The sequence below is a fragment of the Schistocerca gregaria genome, chromosome 2 (assembly GCF_023897955.1).
Source record: "Schistocerca gregaria isolate iqSchGreg1 chromosome 2, iqSchGreg1.2, whole genome shotgun sequence".
NCBI classification, from domain to species: Eukaryota; Metazoa; Arthropoda; class Insecta; order Orthoptera; family Acrididae; genus Schistocerca; species Schistocerca gregaria.
The window spans coordinates 654,871,184-654,891,834 of NC_064921.1; the positions used below are offsets into that span (position 1 = coordinate 654,871,184).

The 20,651-nt window shown below is 40.7% G+C and overlaps 1 protein-coding gene across 4 annotated transcripts in view; it reads right to left on the reverse strand.

Moving 5' to 3' along the window:
- The window catches only part of LOC126334689 (uncharacterized), a 405,460-nt gene that overhangs the window by 320,467 nt on the left and 64,342 nt on the right, over nt 1-20,651 (reverse strand). For all 4 annotated transcript variants that reach the window (XM_049997175.1, XM_049997176.1, XM_049997173.1 and 1 more), the window contains exons 3-6: nt 15,857-16,245; nt 13,381-13,501; nt 11,275-11,430; nt 2,872-3,089 (exon numbers count right to left, since the gene is read on the reverse strand). In XM_049997175.1, coding sequence (XP_049853132.1) covers nt 2,872-3,089; nt 11,275-11,430; nt 13,381-13,501; nt 15,857-16,245 — 884 coding nt within the window. The remainder of the gene's footprint in view (nt 1-2,871; nt 3,090-11,274; nt 11,431-13,380; nt 13,502-15,856; nt 16,246-20,651) is intronic.

The window sequence follows — 20,651 nt, forward strand, 5'->3', positions numbered from 1 at the left end:
TCAATATTTTCAATGGAAAACAGTGAAAACAGTCACTTTGTTGTTGCAAAAGATTCTCTGTTGGTTCTGGAGCATAGCAAGAACCCTGCAAACTGTACATGCTCCTGAACTAAAATCTTGGTTTCTGTTCACTGAGATGGCCACATTGGCACGGCCACCAGTAATAGTGAGTTTGATCTGTTAATTATGGGTTGTCCATCCTAATACCACTCACTCCAATCAAAGGTCACCACAGTCTTCAACCCATCACAGCAAACGCTACATGGCATAGTAGCTGTTGTCCAGAGTCCCGGAGCCACAGATTGGACAAGCACCTATTTACAACTCAGGCATCAGTAGTGCGATCCCTGCATTTTCAGGAGGCTACAACCATGTGGCTACATGACACCTCCCTCGCCCTCGCCCCCACCCACCCCCCTCCCGCCCGCCCCCACTCCCAAGTCTACGATACTGGATTTCCAGTGTGAACAAAAATCCACTCTAAGAGTAGTGCAGGAGATCACAGTGCACAGTGGATAGATTGTGCACCTTGTGATGTGCCCTGCCCCAGACAGCCCACAATTCTGTGAAATTAAAAAAAAAAAAATAATAATAATGGAGATCAAACCCTAAAAGGGGACGATAAGTAATCATGCCAAAAAGGTTGACAGAAAAATTACGAAATGAGCTAAAACTGATGAGTGTCCAATAATGGGCAAGTCATAAATGTAAAAGCTTCACTGAGTATAAGACTCCTTTTAATCACCTCTTATGACAGGCAAAAAATACCTGTTGGACTATTCTAGTTCCTGATACCGCAAGTGGGCTCACCATATAAAGGAAGTGTCGACTGGCAGACAGACACAACGATAAAGAGTGCTAGATATTTTTCGACTCCTGAACTAAGTCCTTTGTTAGATATAGAATAAAATGAAACACACACAAATTTACACAAGCACAACTCACACACACATGGCAACTATTTTCTCTGGGCACTAAGGCCTGGCAGCGAATGCATCTGAAGGGCGCAGTAATCTTAGCTGGAGTTGGTAGGGGTTGATTAGGGGACGGGGGAGTACAGGAACAGCATGGTGTGAGCAGGAGGAGAGATAGCATTCAGAAAAGATGATATGTGGGAATATTCTTCCCACCCCAGCAAAGATTACTGCTCATTTCATACAGCGTTGCAGTTGGGTCATAGTACCTAGGAATGACAATGACTGAAGCTGCAAATGCTGCCTGTATGTGACCTGTGCTTGTATGAATGTGTGTTTTGTTTTTTCCTGTTTGATGAAGACTTGGTCCGATAGCTGAATAATATTGAGCTGTCTTTATCATTTTATTCATCTGCCAGTCAATGCCTCCTCTATGCAGTGAATAGCAATCTATTCTTTTCATATTGTTGTCATTCCATGCCAATTGTGCCTTTATTTCTATTGTATATTTGTAAATGGTGGTTACCTAAATACGTTGTGACATACATGAATAATGTCACTACAGCACTGTGCCTCTCTCTATTGCTTTATCCTGTCTACAACCCATTTTCATTTTTTACATTTGACCATTGACACCACAACATCACGTGAGCCTTGGCGAAGAGTATGGAAGCAGATGGGTTTAACTAGTAGCATCACTGAAGGGATCATTCAACCACATACCTATACTTCAATTTGAAAGAGAAGTCAAAGATAAGTGTGTGTGTGTGTGTGTGTGTGTGTGTGTGTGTGTGTGTGTGTGTGTGTGTGTAAGAGAGAGAAATATCATCTTCCACTCTTTTCCCTACAACACAATCTAATGAGACATTTTCTTGTAGATCTGCCTTTACCTATCTATTGAGTTCTGCAAGGACCTCCTCACTGTTTTTGCTAAATTGCAACAGATTAATAGTGTACATAAGTATTAACATTAGTGCATAAATCTGTGAATTAGAGGCAAAGGAGAGGGAGGCGGAGCGGGGGAGGGAGGGAGGCGGAGCGGGGGACGGAGGGAGGCGTTCGAGGGGAGGGAGGCGGAGCGGGGGGGAGTGAGGCGGAGCGTGGGGAGGGAGGCGGAGCGGGGGGGAGTGAGGCGGAGCGTGGGGAGGGAGGCGGAGCGGGGGGAGGGAGGCGGAGCGGAGTGGGGGGAGGGAGGCGGAGCGGAGTGGGGGGAGGGAGGCGGAGCAGAACGGGGGGAGGGAGCGAGGCGGAGCGGGGGGAGGGAGCGAGGCGGAGCGGGGGGAGGGAGCGAGGCGGAGCGGGGGGAGGGAGGGACGCGGTGCGGGGGAGGGAGGGAGGCGGTGCGGGGTAGGGAGGGAGGCGGAGCGGGGGAGGGAGGGAGGCGGAGCGGGGGAGGGAGGGAGGCGGAGCGGGGGAGGGAGGGAGGCGGAGCGGGGGAGGGAGGGAGGCGGAGCGGGGGAGGGAGGGAGGCGGAGCGGGGGAGGGAGGGAGGCGGAGCGGGGGAGGGAGGGAGGCAGAGCGGGGGAGGGAGGGAGGCAGAGCGGGGGAGGGAGGGAGGCGGAGCGGGGGAGGGAGGGAGGCAGAGCGGGGGAGGGAGGGAGGCAGAGCGGGGGAGGGAGGGAGGCGGAGCGGGGGAGGGAGGGAGGCGGAGCGGGGGAGGGAGGGAGGCGGAGCGGGGGAGGGAGGGAGGCGGAGCGGGGGGAGGGAGGCGGAGCGGGGGGAGGGAGGCGGAGCGGGGGGAGGGAGGCGGAGCGGGGGGAGGGAGACGGAGTGGGGGAGGGAGTGGGGAAGGGTGTGGGGGAGGGGCGGAAGTTGAAGAGGGTGAAGGGAGGGTAAAGTGGGGAGAGAGTTGTAGTTGGACTGGTTGGGGGTGGGAGGGGAAGGGGGGAGGAGGAGGCGACAAGAGAGAAAGTGGAAGGAGAGAGAGAGAAACAAATTTTTCTTTAATAATACTCACAGTAAGGATGCTGGAAGGCGTGTAATAACCAGAAAGGAGGTATCGTCCCCTTGCATATTGTGGGCTCAAAAATGTTTCACCAACATGGGCACTCAGAGATTCAGGTAATGGTCCAGTTGTTACAAATGATGATGAAACTTCACTAAATGTAGAAGACGTCATAGAAGACTTTCTCTGTTGTGATGATGCTGCATCATCACTGCTGCTACTGCTGCTTTCTGCACAAATGAGAATTTATCAGTTAGAGAACAAAAACTTCCAAAATAAATAGCCAACTTTAATTTGCAGACATAAATGTATTTATGCTTCAATAGAAAATTAAAGTTATTGAAAACACACACAACAATCTGAAGCTCATTAAGAAAAATGAGAAAACTGATGTTGCTATTTCACACTTTTATAAATTATGGTTGTAAACAGTCACAAGAAGCTGCAATATAGAGCTCAATAGTACATCGGCTATCACATAATATCTATTTGGGCATTTGATTTAACAAATAAGTATAACCCATCACAGTTCAAGATAGTATGTTATTACAGAACTACACTGATGTGTGTGTAAGAGGGCAAGTGGCAGAGTGAAGCTCAGTAGCAAGGAGTAGTACCCTGTCAGGCACCTGACAAAAGCATTATTTAGCTGCATTTGCCTGTAGCATGTGTACTGATGTACACACACAATGGAAGCATTGTTTTTCAAGTTAATGTAAGTAGGTACAGTTACTTAGCCAGTGTAGTGTTCACTGGAATGCCACTACAAAAGCTTACAGTATCCTCCGCTCCCCATGTGACTAAATCAGTCCTCAGTTCCAAAAAACATAGACGCTGGCTCTCTGACACCCAATACCATTCAGGACTTGACTGCTACAATACTTAATCCCATCCAGGCAATGACTTTTTCAAGTCAAGCCCTGAAACGAATCCTCTCTCCCTCAAATGGTCTCCAAATCATCCACTGTCGCCTTCCGTTGCTCTCCTAATCTCCTTCAATATTCTAGTCAAACAATATGACATTCCCAAAACATTATCCCTACCCTCAGGTTTCTACTCCTACAATCACCCCTCTACAAAAGTTGCCCTTGCACCCACCCATTACCACCTACCCCACGTATAAATCATACAGAATCAAAAGCAGAGTAACTTGTGAAATCACATATGTTGTATATCAACTAATTTGGATCCAATGCAAACCATTTTACATAGAGGTGACCACAAGTGGCTGGGCAAGTAAATGGGCATAGAGGAACTGCCCTTGGGAACACCCCCTACATGCTCTACATAATGACCTAATGGACCTCAATGCCTGCTATACCACACAGCTTATCTGTATCCTCCCATCCAATACTTGAACTCCGGAGATGGGATCTTGCACTCCAATACATCCTCTTCCCCCCCCCCCTGCCAGCCACCACACTCTTTTTTTCCCTACACCTTGTTTTAACATTTTCATTCCTCTACAACCCCCAACTCCCCTTCCTGCACCCCTCCCCCCACCTTCTCCTGCAGCCCCAGTTGTTAGCACTGTTCATTTGTCTTCCCCATAATTTGTCTTTGCTCCTCACTCTGCCCTTATCTCTGCACTGAAACTGCACCAGTTCTTACCAAGGTAACATCTCTCACCTCCTGTGGTCTCTGATACCTCTCCCTCCATCTTTGTCTACACTCATCCAAACTACTGGTGTGTCACTCTCATCCTGAGGTTTTAGTGACCTGCTGTTACTTTTCAACTTTCCACTCCATCCTTTTTTCCTGACTGAGGAAAGAACTAATAGCTCCAAAAGATACTATAATGTCATCATTTTTATGTTTATGTAACACCAGTACTAAAAATTTCACTTCCCAAAGATAAGTTCTGTCTCGTATTTATTAGTCTATAACCAATTCCACTTTAAAATCATACTGCCAGTATTTATTTGAGAAGAGGCTTCAACTGCACTCAACTTATTTGTTGAGATGGCAAAGGTTATGGGATAGTGATGCACACATATACAGATAATGGTAGTATTGTGTAAACAAGGTACAAAAGGACAGTGCATTGGTGAAGCTGTCATTTGTACTCTGATGAGTTACGTGAAAAGGTTTCTGATGAGATTATGGCCACATGACAGGAATTAACAGACTTTGAACACAGAAAGGCAATTGGAGCTGGACACATGGGACATTCCAGTTCAGAAATCGTTAGGGAATTCAATATTCCAAGAATCACAGTGTCAAGAATGCCAAATTTCAGGCATTACCTCTCACTATGGGCAACATAGTGGTCGATGGCCTTCACTTAATGATCAAGAGCAACAAAGTTTGCATGGAGTTGTCAGTGTTAACAGACAAGCAACACTGTGAAAATACACACACAAATCAGTGTGGGACGTATGACAAATATATCCAGTAGGAAGAAGGCCTGAAATTTGGCGTTAATGGGCTGTGGCAGCAGACAACCAATGAAAGTGCCCTTTTTAACAGTATGACATGTCCTGCAGCACCACTCCTGGGCTCGTGATTTTATCGGGTGGACCCCAGATGAGTGAAAAACTGTAGCCACATCATATGAATCCCAAATTCAGTTGGTAAGAGCTGATGGTAGGGTTCAAGTGTGGTGCGCACCCCACAAAGCCACGGGCCCAAGTTGTCAACAAGGCACTGTGCAAGTTGGTGGTAGCTCCATAATGGTGTGTACGTTTTGTTTACATGCAATGGACTGGGTCCTCTGGTCCAACTAAACTGATCATTGGCTGGAAAGGGTACATTCAGCAACTTGGAGACCACTTGCAGTCATTTATGGACTTCATAACAATGCGCCATGTCACCAGGCTAAAACTGCTCACCGTTGGTTTGAAGAACATTCTGGACAATTTGAGCGAATGATTTCGCCATTCATGTCACCCAACATGAATCTCATCAAACATTTAAGGAACATAATTCAGAGGTCAGTCCATACACAACATCTTGCACTTGCAGTACTTTCGGAATTACGGATGGCTATTAGATTAGATTAGATTAGATTAATACTTGTTCCATAGATCATGAATACGACACTTCGTAATGATGTGGAACGTGTCAGGTTAATAAAAGATGTCTGTACAAGAAATTACATTACCCAAAATATTGCATGACACTAATGATTAAGTTTTTTTTTTTTTTTTTTTTTTTTTTTTTTACTTACTTTATATCTAAAAATTCAGCCAATGAGTAGAAGGAGTTGTCATCTAGAAATTCTTTTAATTTATTTTTAAATGTTAGTTGGCTATCTGTCAGGCTTTTGATGCTGTTTGGTAGGTGCCCAAAGACTTTTGTGGCAGCATAATTTACCCCTTTCTGTGCCAAAGTCAGATTTAACCCTGCATAGTGAAGATCATCCTTTCTCCTGGTGTTATAGGTATGCACACTGCTATTACTTTTGAATTGGGTTGGATTATTGTCAACAAATTTCATAAGGGAATATATATACTGTGAGGTTACTGTGAGGATCCCTAGATCCTTAAATAGATGTCTGCAGGATGACCGTGGGTGGGCTCCAGCAATTATTCTGATTACACGTTTTTGTGCAATGAATACTTTTCTACTCAACGATGAATTACCCCAGGGTGGCTCAATATTTCTCCAGGGGACTCCCAATGGTTTGTGGAGTCCATGCCACAACAAGTTGCTGCACGATGCTGAGCAAAAGGAGGTCCAACACAATATTAGGAGATATACTATGACTTTTGTCGCCTCTGTGTAATCTAAATAAAATTTTCCGATTTGCAGAGGAACTTTTGTAAGTTCTAGTTTAATGAACTATGTCAGAAAGTTGTGTGTTCCCTCTGTGAGAATTGTTTGATATGTTCTGAAGCACTAGAAGCAGCCTACCATGGAATTACAAGCAGCCTGTTGGTGTAGGATTTCAGTCAGTCTGTACGAGGTTACAAATCATTTCAGTTGTTTGAGATAGGAAGTAAAACAGTTTGCCACAGATGGCTGTTTTGAGAAATGCAGTATACTAGATGAGACAATGTTCACATTTTGTGGAAATTCATGAAACTGGCTGTATGAATGAGGTTTAAATGTGATATAAAAAGCGTAGTATTTCAACATATCTTACATACGAGTATAACTGTACTAACCAGCTAATAATTAATACAATTCATAAATACACTGATGGAAAACAAATTGCAACACCAAAAAATAATTACTGTAGAGTAATGAAATACATTTGTCGAGGTGAATATTTAAGTGATTAACGCTGCAAGATCGCAGGTTAATGTAAGCATGAGATAAGCTACTGCAAATGTGGAATGGCGGTAGATTAATAACCAGTCCATGTAACCAACAGGATGTTGAATGTAAACATGCAAATGAGCATGCACTGTGTAGTACATGTGCTGAATGTTAGTTTGTGGGATGGATCTCTATGCTTGTTGCACTTGGTCAGTCAATACAGGGTCAGTTAAGTAAGGCTGTTTGTGGTTGACACTGGAGTTGTCGTTAGATGATGTCCCACACATGCTCAACTGGAGACAGATCTGGTGATCAAGCAGGCCAAGGCAACATGTCCACACACTGTACAGCATATTGGATTACAACAATGGAATGTGTGTTAACCTGTTGGGAAACACCCCTGGAATGCTCTTCATGAATGCAGCACAACAAGTTGAATCACCAGATTGATTTACAAATCTGGATCAGGGTGTGTGGGATAACCTTTGAAGCGCTCCTGCTGCCATATAAAACTGCACCCCAGACCATAACTCCAGGTATAGGTGCAGTGTGTGTAGCATGCAGAAAGGTTGGTTGCAACTCCTCCACTGCCCTCCTCCTAACCAACACACAACCATCTCTGGCACCGAGGCCCGAGCCAGCTTTCAACTGAAAACACAGCAGACCTCCACCCTACCTTCCAATGATGTCTCACCTGATACCACTGAAGTCGCAAGTGGCGGTGGTCTGGGGTCAGTGGATGCACACAACAGGGCATCTGGCTTCGGGCTGTCCTTGAAGCACTGATTTTGTAACAGTTTGTTGTGTCACTGTGGTGCCAAATGACTGCTAAAATTGGTGCTGCAGATGCTGTACAAATCACCAGAACCTTACAGTGAACACAAACATTCTCCCCTCTCACTATTGTCACATGGCCATATGGAGTCCAGTCCTCCTGCAACTGTACACTCTCGTGATCATCACTGTCAGCAATCACACACAGTGGCTATATTCCTGCAAAGCGTTTCTGCAATATTGCAGAATGGCCATCCAGCTTCTCATTGCCCTATTACATGGCATCATTCAAACTCAGTGAGGTGTTGATAATGTTGCCTTTGTCATGTTAAAGGCATTCTTGACTAACATCAACTCGCCACATCCAATCTCATAGGTAACTAATACTCATGATCATTACAGTATATATTTAAAGCAAACCTAATTTGCATCCTCACAGTGCCACTTTTATGCAACTAGTGTGAAATTTTAATGGACATCATCTTTCAGATGTAGAAACATGCCTACCAACTTCCATTTATGTACACAACTCCTTCTTGGTGTTGCAATTTTTTTCTGTCAGTGTATGAACATGGACAAAACGTAGACTTTCTGAAGTGTATCAGGTACTGTCTGTTATTCTGATGCAAAAGGTTTTGCTTGCAATAAGGAATTACAAGGCTGTAATATAAACTCTTTTAGAAGAACTGATTTTACATTGTTTGCCACAGAGCATATGTTACTGTCACAGTATTGTTTTTAAGCAAGTGGAGCTCGGATGTCAATGAGCAGACTGAAGATTACAGGCAATGCTTTGTGACTATTTTCAGACATGTCTGCTTGTGTCTGTATATGTATGGATGGATTTGTGTGTATGTGTTTGCGAGTATATACCTATCCTTTTTTCCCTCTAAGGTAAGTCTTTCCACTCCCGGAATTGGAATGACTCCTTACCCTCTTCCTTAAAACCCACATCCTTTCATCTTTCCTTCTCCTTCCCTCTTTCCTGACGAAGCAACCACCAGTTGCGAAAGCTCAAAATTTTGTGTGTGTGTTTGTGTGTTATTTTATTGTGCCTGTCTACCGGCACTTTCCCGCTTGGTAAGTCTTGGAATCTTTGTTTTTAATATATTTTTCCCATGTGGAAGTTTCTTTCTATTTTATGTACATACTTTTTGACATTTTAAGGACTTTCCCTAAAATGTTATAGTATTTTTTGTAGTATGCAAGTAATGCCAGATCTTGAATTACTCTGGCCTTTATAAAAATATTCTTCTTCCTCTTCCAAAATATTTTAATTACCTTTTCTATCCATAGCGTACTTGGTATTTTTTAAAATGGATATTCTGGATAACTTTTTAGGACATCAGCTTTCATATACTGACATAAATTTACTATCAAATAAATTGAATCTCTTATTTACATTATAATAACATTAGCATCTCTTTCTATATCTACCTCATCCCATACCACCTCTTTTAACTTACTCTAAAATGTTGTGTGCTGTTTTCATTAATAAGCTTCACTTCTTTGTGTGAACCTGTAAGGAGTTATATCGTTTACTTCCATTAACAGTTCATCCCAATCAATTAGTCCATTAACAATTGGGAGCACATTGTTTAAGTCTCAGCACAGTAAAAAAATTATCCATCAGGGCCCTACTATCTTGCTGCATGCGAGTTGAAAAACTGACTATTGAAATTAGATTGGCATACCCAAATAATATTTCGAGTTCATATTTATTGTCTGTATCTTTTCGAAAAATCTACATTTAACTCTCCAAAAACTACTAACTGTTTCTTCTTATATGACTGGTTCCTGAACAATGCATCTAGATTTCTCATGGACAAGTGCTCTACCAACTGAGCTATCCAAGCATGATACACAAGCTGCCATCACAGCATAACTTGTGCCAGTGCCTCATCTCCCATCATCCAAATTTCATGAAGTTCTTCTGCATATCATGGGGAACTAATATTCCTGGAAGAATGGATATGGTGGAGACATGGCTTAGCCATAGCCTAGCAGTTTGTTTCCAGAATCAAATTTCACTCTGTGCTGGAGCGTGCACTTGCTGGCATATGAGGTACCGATGGAAGTAAAGCTGCGAGGGTGGGTCACAAGTCATGCTTGGACAGATCAGTCGGTAGAGCTGTAGCCTATGAAAGGCAATAGATCCCAGGTTTGAGCCTCGTGCAGCACACAGTTTTAATCTGGAAAGAAGTTTCAAGTATAGCAATATTTTTAGTAATTACAATCTTATGCTGCTTTCATAATAATAATCCATCCCTCCCTCCTCCTGCCTCTTTCCCCAAATCTCTGTTCATTTTCTTTTTTACTTCCAATCAATGATGCAAGACAGATTTCCTTGGAGACTGTATTATGCAATACTAACACCAATTTATGGTAATGGTAACAAGGAAACAATCTACAATTATATATCCACCCCACTTCTTGCAGTCTTTCCAAAGAGAGCAGCATATAATAAAAATAGTATCAACTATTCTCGGCATAATTTGTCAACTTATCTGAGTCTGGCTTCTGCAAAGTATTCTACACAGAGAAAGCAAATTATGATCTCTCAAAACAAGTAATGCAAAGGCTAAAACAAGAAAAATTATCCTGTTGCCTTTTCTGTGAATTTTTTAAGTCCTCTGATTGAGTAGACCTTGTAACTGAGGCATGAAAATATTATGGCATTACTGGCATGTCTGCCTTTGCGGTCTGGAGGTTAGCATCATGGTTCCTGACATGGAAGTTCGAGGTTCAGTTATCAGTGTTCACTTCACAGTGTTCTGAGATGAAAAGATGTGGAAAGGGTCCATTAAGCACTATAAGGACAAATGAGATTCTGTTTGAAAAAAATATGCAGAAAACTTGACACACAAAACCCCCAAAGAGACACTGAATAATAAAACCATGCTTCGGACATTAGGCACACAACAGTGTTTGTTTAGCGATACCAACATTTCTGCATGAATGGAGTCTCACCTCCAACAGAGTCTCACCTTCTTTACAGAAACAAGAGGCATAACATTAGAAAATGAACACCTTAGGGTAAGAAATTCTAAAATAATTGCTAAACAACAAAATAGTTTTTAAAACATCCACACAGATAAAAAAACTGGTTTTCAAAATGAAATTATGATGAAATAAATTTAATAATTACACTATGCACCGAGTGGTAGCAGATACAGACATACATAAAAAAGCGCCATAAATTTTTGAAAAGAGGATCCCTTAATCATTTCTTATGCTGGATGAAAGAATACTCTGTTCAGACGGCACCAGTGTCATCTTTCCTACAAATGTCCGTATCTGTTGCTGTGGCACAGCTTTGTACACAAGAAATGACAAAGCTCAAAATCAATAATTCTCCCTTCTTTCAGCAATGATGTATTACATTCTACCAGGGAACACTGAACAACACAAACCATGAGAATAACAAAGTGTTGTCACCTCTCCGTACATGCTGCACTACAGCTATCCCTCGTGATCGTGTCTCAACCAATTTGTTGCGAATGCTGGTCAATTTCTCAACTGATAACTGTTTCAGTCCCTGGAGACGTGATCTGGGGAGACTTTTCCCATTTGCATCAGATTCGACTATTGTAGCTGCAAAATAAACAACAAGTAGAGTGTTATATCCAATATTCTACCAGTACCATATTTTATGAAATATAAGACACAATTTTTTCTTCAAAACATTGCCTCCAAAATTCATGTGCCTCTTATACTCAAAATTAATATAAAAATGTCCAGTGCTTGATTCAAAACTCTCACCAGTCTTAAAAATGGCCAATATATCTTTATCTGGCAACAATGGATTCCACTGGCAGTAGCAGTACACCAATGCAACAAATGCATTGCGGCGATTCACAAGCTTAAAAGCATTGTTTCTTTCCTGTACTGCCATCACAAATCCACAACACTGTCTAATGTATGATGCGTTATTGCAGTCTACAGTACCAGTGAACTTGAACTGAAAGTGATTTGTGTTATCGGTAACAGTATATTATTTTTGTTAGTAGCTAAATTCATAATGAGAAACATGGAAACGGAGCAGCTGAGCACCATTTCCGCCCTCCATCAACAGAAATAACCATTCTCAATTGGCAGGCTAGTAAAGAAAAACTGAAATAAATGAGGAAGACTACATATGAAAATAGAGGACTGAATGCAATGTGACCAAAATTAAAAGATGATGATTTTCAGGGATTTTAAAAATCAGTTCGGTTTTATAAACTAAGCTTTTTTTTTAGTCTAGCTTTGCAATCTAATAACAAAAATAGTAAAAATGTTATTCTATTTAAAAAAAACTTACTTGAAAATTAAGATGTGTCTTATAGTCTGTAGCATCTTATAGTCCAAAAAATACAATAATTTGGCTGACATAAAACACTTCTTAAACAGAATAAAATTTATTTCACTTGACACCACTATTCTTTTTGTCAGTGATAACAGACAAAATATTATTAACAACTTTTAGCAGGCTGAATGTGTTAAATCACTGGTTCGCACACTCAAACACAAACCCCTGCTCTCTCTCTCTCTCTCTCTCTCTCTCTCTCTCTCTCTCTCTCTCTCTCTCTCTCACACACACACACACACACACACACACATGCACAAGTAAGTAAACCACTTAAGGAAGATTGGATGATGACCAGATACTAACTGTAAACTGTAAGAAAACTCTTGAGACAGTGACTGGTTTCAATAGAAGTTGAAAAATGTGTGTGTGTGTGTGTGTGTGTGTGTGTGTGTGTGTGTGTGTGTGTGTGTGTGTCTAAAACATTGGACTTATATTCTTTTTTTCTAGTTGCTACTAACCTTAGCTTTCAATACTGTTTTGCCAGTATGCTGAGATAGTTATAGACATATTGCTTCCCTGTTAAATTGGCTCTGTGACCATTATTATAAACAGAGGTCATCACTTTCCATTATTAATTGTAACAGTACAGTTTAAAATAAATATGAAAAGGACAGACTGCCACTCACCACATTAATGAGGCAATGAATGGCACACTGACACAATGGAAAAGACTGTTACTTATTATTCAGCTGTCAGACTTTGTCATTCATCAAACGTAGACAAAAAAAACACCACACACACACACACACACACACACACACACACACATGCACAGTTCACACACACAAGGTCACTGTCATCTCTGGGCACTAAGGCCTGAGTCAATAATGTTGCTGTTCTTAATAATATAGTTTTGCTTATGTGTACACTGACAAACTGAACACAGTGTTGTCTGCTAGCAAAGGTAGATTATCTTGGCATCACTGAGAAAGCAGTCACTGTCAATTGAGGCCATTCGGTTTCAATCATTACAGCTACTCCCATTAACTATTGCACTAAGCATCTTCTTAGAATGTACAATTGATATAGTTTTGGGAAGCCATATAAAAGATGAATCAAAGTGTGAAGCTAGAATGTGTTGGTGACTTGTCTTGGAGATGTAGAAAAAGGTGTGTGCGCCCAGTAATGGAAATCATGGAATTTCAGTTTTATATATTAAAAAATATGACAGTATACAAACAAATTCAACGTACACTGAGACTGACTGCTGGTGCTGTATGACTTGGCATGACTGGCACTGTCAACAGGCCAAGTGTATCCCGTGGTGCGCTGTTCCAGAAGCAGCTTCCATTGACTGTGATTAATACAAGTGATCTGGAAAAACAACAATGGCTCTTCACCAACGTGGCCTGAGGGCTCCAATTTTCTAATGAAACTATTATTTGGAAATGCAAACAAATTGTTTTAAAGCAAAGAATGGTTCATAAGAATATGCTTTCACCACATACAAAGAAATAAAATTTTAGTGTAAAGAACAGTCAAAAAGTGCAGAGTAAACTTGAATACATGTATACACCAACCACGGCAGATCTTACATCATTATTAGAAATCAAAAGCACATAAGTAACTTATCACTAATAATATGGATAAATGCTTAAAATTTCAAACTAACCCATTACACCAAGAAGAGTATTTTTCCAAAGCTAGTAATGGTTCTGAAGTACACAGATGACAGGCCAGTTTCCAGACTTTTCATTTCTGTTTTCTATTAGCTTGAGTCTATAATTTACTTCTAACTGAATTCTTGAGGATGTTCATTTATAACTGACAACTGATAATCACAAATATATTATGTTGGCAATAAGCTTGATAGATGGGCGTGCAATACCAGACACAGTTTGCTTGTGTGATGAAAAAGGCTTAAAATTGTGTGGATATGTTGCTGCATTATTATTGACAAAAAAGTTATGAACTTGGGTGAAAGGAGAGTTATGACTTTGGTTAAGCAAAACTATCATGTAGAAGATATTGTCATTTAGAATGTCAAGTAAGTCATCGTAGTCAAAACTGCATACATTCTCTGTCAACTACTGCTCATCATGTACAATCGTTCAAACTGATGCTAGAAGGTCGCAATCAAAACAATATCTTCCACTACTGTGTGACATCATTGTAAATTAGGATGTGCCTATATGCCTAAATAACATCATTCATTCCATATACTACTAGTACTACATGCCAATGTACCACATATGATCAAACATTTAACAGCATATTCATGTTTTCCGTATGGTAAAGTAGTTGTTGATTTTGTCACTGTAAGCTCATTTGTTAGATATTTTACCATGTATGAAATCGTATGTTCCACCAGCATTTTGCTGTGATCACTTTCCAGATTGAAGGAGTGTACTACAGCAGAAAATACCACAAAAATGCATAGATTGCTCCCTTAATTTGGGTGTAATTTGTGAATGTGTTTACTACATCTTTTAGTTTTGGAAAATAATTATTACAGGCCTATAACATAAAAAATATACACAAATTATTTATTTATTGTTGCTGTTAATGGCAAGAGAATAGGAATTCTTAATGGTGTAACATTTTTTGTGGTCAATAGTGTTTTCATAAGTAGACCAGTATTAGAGAGATGTAGATGACAGTAAAATTGCTAGTTATTGAAAACCCAAGAAGGGTAAAAGAATTATAACAGTAGTGTGACTGCTCAACATTACAGGGTAAATCCACAAAACAATCACATTTGAAAAATTACAATAAAATCACTTCATTAAATATCTACATCCAAACAGATACTCCACAAGCCACCATATGGTACATGGTGGAGAGTACCCTGAACCACTTCTTGTCATTTTCCCTGCAGTTCCACTCGCAAATAGAGTGAGAGAAAAATGTCTATCTGAACACCTCCATATAAGCCCTAATTTCTCATATGTTATCTTTGTGGTCCTTGCTTGTGATGTATGTTGGCAGCAGTAGAATCTTTCAGCAATCAGCTTCAAATGGCAGTTCCCTAAATTTTCTCAATAGTGTTTCTCGAAAAGAACGTCAGCTTCCCTTCAGGGATTCCCATTTGAATTACCGATGCATCTCCATGACTCCATGCTTGAACCTACCGTTAACAAATCTAACCACCCACCTCTGAATTGCTTCAATGTCTTCCTTCAATCCGATTTGATGATCCCATAACTCAAGCAGTACTCTACAATAGGTCGCACCAGTGTCTTGTATGTGGTCTCCTTTATAAGTGAACCACTCTTTCCTAAAATTCTCCCAATAAACCGAAGTCAACCATTTTCCTTGCCTGTTCTAGTATCCACAAGCTCATACCAACTCATACCACTTTCCAATGTTACGCCCAGCTATTTAAATGACTTGACTGTGTCAAGCAAGGCACTAGTAATACTGTATCTGATCATTTCAGGTTTGTTCTTCCTACTCATCCATATTAACTTACATTTTTTGACATTTAGGGCTCGCTGCCATTCGTCATACCAACTGGAAATTTCGTCTAAGTCATCTTGTATCTTTTTACAGTCACTCAACTTCAACACTTTACCATACACCATGGCATCATCAGCAAACAACTGCAGATTGCTGCCCACCCTGACCACCAAATCATTGATGTACATAGAGAACAGCAGCAGTCCTGTCACACTTTCCTGCATGTTTATAATCTACACTTATGGAAGCATATAAGAAATGCCCACTTACCAGTAAGAAGATCACATCGAGACTGTTGTCTTGGCACATGTGTAGTTCAGTTATAGCATCTCTTACATAGGTTGTGCCCACTTGGACACCTGTTGAGAGATTCACAAAAAATATGGTTCCAGTTTCTGTTCCTACAATAGCTGTATGATGGCAGCCCATAATGCTCTGCCACCACACAACTGCTGTTGGTCGAGCTGCTGAAATACGGCGAGTAGTGAGTGGACTTCCATTGACAGAGCTAGCCAAGCTGCTAGCAGACAATGAAGCAGCAGGGGGAGAGGTGACTGAAGGAAAAACTGTCACTTCTGTCGTAGACCACTGGTGATCTTTGGCTTTAGCACTGTCCACCAAAGCCAGTGCTGGTACAATGACAAGTGTTCCATCACAGCCTGCACATAAAAAGTAATGGTTCTATATGCATCATTGTAGAAAGATATGATATAAAAACTTTTAATTTTTTATACTCTGCAGTCATTCTATTGCAGTGCTCAGCTGTTTCTTTCCGCAGCACTAAGGACAAGAGTAAGGCAATTTCAATAATGGCTAAGCGTATAAGAATTAAAATCCAATGCAGTTCATTCTTAAAACTGTATAATGACAAATTGGGGAAAAAAAATTATTTTTCAAAAATGAGAACATTTCTCCACACTAGATGATAGTTAGCAGCATACAATCAACATGACAGTATCACCTGACCAATGATTGTGTCTGTCTCTTTCAGAAAAACAATTACACATAAAGATTCCAAGACTTACCAAGCGGGAAAGCGCCGGCAGACAGGCACATGAACAAAACACACAAACACACACACAGAATTACTAGCTTTCGCAACCGATGGTTGCTTCTTCAGGAAGGAGAGGGAAAGACGAAAGGATGTGGGTTTTAAGGGAGAGGGTAAGGAGTCATTCCAATCCTGGGAGCGGAAAGACTTCCCTTAGGGGAAAAAAAGGACAGGTGTACACTCGCACACACACACATATCCATCCGCACATACACAGACAGTCATTCTATTGCAGTGCTCAGCTGTTTCTTTCCGCAGCACTAAGGACAAGAGTAAAGCAATTTCAATAATGGCTAAGCGTATAAGAATTAAAATCCAATGCAGTTCATTCTTAAAACTGTATAATGACAAATTGGGGAAAAAAATTTTATTTTTCAAAAATGAGAACATTTCTCCACACTAGATGATAGTTAGTGTCTGTGTGTGTGTATGTGCGGATGGATATGTGTGTGTGTGCGAGTGTACACCTGTCCTCTTTTTCCCCTAAGGGAAGTCTTTCCGCTCCCGGGATTGGAATGACTCCTTACCCTCTCCCTTAAAACCCACATCCTTTCGTCTTTCCCTCTCCTTCCTGAAGAAGCAACCATCGGTTGCAAAAGCTAGTAATTCTGTGTGTGTGTGTTTGTGTGTTTTGTTCATGTGCCTGTCTGCCGGCGCTTTCCCGCTTGGTAAGTCTTGGAATCTTTGTTTTTAATATATTTTTCCCATGTGGAAGTTTCTTTCTATTTTATTTACAATTACACATAAATATTTATAATCCATGTATCCATTCTTACCATAAAGATACAAAATAAACAACTTGGTTAACAGGCCTACTGAAGTGCTTAGTGTCTCATTTCTGACAGCATACAATCAAGAGCATAACCAGGGTCCGAACTAGGCAACTCAACATTCATGATGAATAGGTCTGGATACACTCACTTCTACTAAATATCTATCACATGCTCTGGCTTTCTTCAAATTTATATGTACTTGAAAAACCAGTATGATGCAAGTTAGGTTTGTAAAAATTCTTTGTGGTCCTTATGCGTGATGTACGTGGGCAGCCGTAGAATTTGTCTCAAACTTCATTTTCCTATCTTAACTGTCCAGGTATTTTCCAATCATCTAACACAATATTTCCAGCTGAAAAAAGTAACAACAATAACAGTTTCAAATAAGGGCACTTAACAGATGACCATCAAAAATGTGCTTCTGTTAGGGATGTAATTTGCAATTACTGTGAAAAATCAATAGCACAAGACATGGAAGCAATAACGCCACATATACAGCACTTGATTATAAATTATATAACTCCTGTCTGGGCAAGAAATTCATGGATGGATGGATTAAAAATTGTTGGGCGTTAAATCACATGGTCATCAGTGCCGTTTGCTTTCAGTAGTTATCTTGTTAAAACAAAAAGTACAGGGCACATAACTACAGCAACGGTAATAAAAAATCTCGCATCCAATACCCAGAATATCTATTCATACCATTGTCATATATTAATAACAAAAATAAAACAGTGGATGGCATAAAGATGGCTGGTAGATTGCAAAATTAATAGGATGAGCCAGCAACATTAAAACCTTTGTCTAATTAAATTGGGCACAAGTCCCTTGGTAAATCAAAGGTTTTCCCCCTTGTTGTTGTTGTGGTCTTCAGTCCTGAGACTGGTTTGATGCAGCTCTCCATGCTACTCTATCCTGCGCAAGCTTCTTCATCTCCCAGTACCTACTGCAAACTACATCCTTCTGAATCTGCTTAGTGTAGTCATCTCTTGGTCTCCCTCTATGATTTTTACCCTCCACTCTGCCCTCCAATACGAAATTGGTGATCCCTTGATGCCTCAGAACATGTCCTACCAACCGATCCCTTCTTCTGGTCAAGTTGTGCCACAAACTTCTCTTCTCCCCAATCCGATTCAATACTTCCTCATTAGTTATGTGATCTACCCATCTAATCTTCAGCATTCTTCTGTAGCACCACATTTCGAAAGCTTCTATTCTCTTCTTGTCCAAACTATTTATCGTCCATGATTCACTTCCATACATAGCTACACTCCATACAAATACTTTCAGAAATGACTTTCTGACACTTAAATCAAAACTCGATGTTAACCAATTTCTCTTCTTCAGAAACGCTTTCCTTGCCATTGCCAGTCTACATTTTATATCCTCTCTACTTCGAACATCATAAGTTATTTTGCACCCCAAATAGAAAAACTCTTTTACTACTTCAAGTGCCTCACTTCCTAATCTACTTCCCTCAACATCACCCGAATTAATTCGACTACACTCCATTATCCTCGTTTTGCTTTTGTTGATGATCATCTTATACCCTCCTTTCAAGACACTATCCATTCCGTTCAACTGCTCTTCCAAGTCCTTTGCTGCCTCTGACAGAATTACAATGGCATTGGCGAACCTCAAAGTTTTTATTTCTTCTCCATGGACTTTAATACCTACTCTGAATTTTTCTTTTGTTTCCTTCACTGCTTGCTCAATATACAGATTGAATAACATCGGGGATAGACTACAGCCCTGTCTCACTCCCTTCCCAACCACTGCTTCCCTTTCATGCCCCTCGACTCTTATAACTGCCATCTAGTTTCTGTACAAATTGTAAATGGCCTTTCGCTCCATGTATTTTACCCCTGCCACCTTCAGAATTTGAAAGAGAGTATTCCAGTCAACATTGTCAAAAGCTTTCTCTAAGTCTACAAATGCTAGAAACGTACGTCTGCCCTTCCTTAATCTAGCTTCTAAGATAAGTCGTAGGGTCAGTATTGCCTCACGTGTTCCAACATTTCTACGGAATCCAAACTGATCTTCCCCAAGGTCGGCTTCTACTAGTTTTCCCATCCGTCTGTAAAGAATTCGCATTAGTATTTTGCAGCTGTGACTTATTAAACTGATAGATCGGTAATTTTCACATCTGTCAACACCTGCTTTCTTTGGGATTGGAATTATTATATTCTTCTTGAAGTCTGAGGGTATTTCACTTGTTTCACACAGTTTGCTCACCAGATGGTAGAGTTTTGTCAGGACTGGCTCTTTCAAGGCCGTCAGTAGTTCCAATGGAATGTTGTCTACTCCGGGGGCCTTGTTTCGACTCGGGTCTTTCAGTGCTCTGTTAAACTCTTCACGCAGTATCATATCTCCCATTTCATCTTCATCTACATCCTCTTCCATTTCCATAATATTGTCCTCAAGTACATCGCCCTTGTATAGACCGTCTATATACTCCTTCCACCTTACTGCTTTCCCTTCGTTGTTTAGAACTGGGTTTCCATCTGAGCTCTTAATATTCATACAAGTGGTCCTCTTTTCTCCAAAGGTCTCTTTAATTTTCCTGTAGGCAGTATCTATCTTACCCCTAGTGAGATAAGCCTCTACATCCTTAAATTTGTCCTCTAGCCATCCCTGCTTAGCCATTTTGCACTTCCTGATGATCTCATTTTTGAGACGTTTGTATTCCTTTTTGCCTGCTTCATTTACTGCATATTTATATTTTCTCCTTTCATCAATTAAATTCAATATTTCTTCTGTTACCCAAGTTTTTCCCCTATCAGCATGCAAAAACACAATGTCAAAACATGGTGCACTGTGATTGAGACACCACAAACACTGCAATCCTGTGGATCTCCATGCCTTAAGCATGTGTCATTGGGCAGTGTCTGATATGAAGGTGAGTGAAGACCACTTTGTCGCTGCTTAGAGACTAAAAGGAAGTACACCGTGGTCAAATAGTTGGCTTAAGTGACTGCAGATTCGTGTCCTTTCAAAACTTAACAAATAATATGCCACAATATTGAGCAACATACCTGTCTGGAATGGTGGTACTTTTGGCCAATCTCATATTATTAAGGTATTTTTATGTTTCATCTTTCGGAGGGGTAATGTGCATAGAGGAGAATGTTTTGAATCAAGGGGGACACAGTAAAGCAAAAATTGTCTTTCTTGTATGTGAGTCTTGGATTAATTTTCTAACTGGAAGTGAACATATGGCAGTACACGGCACAGCATTGTA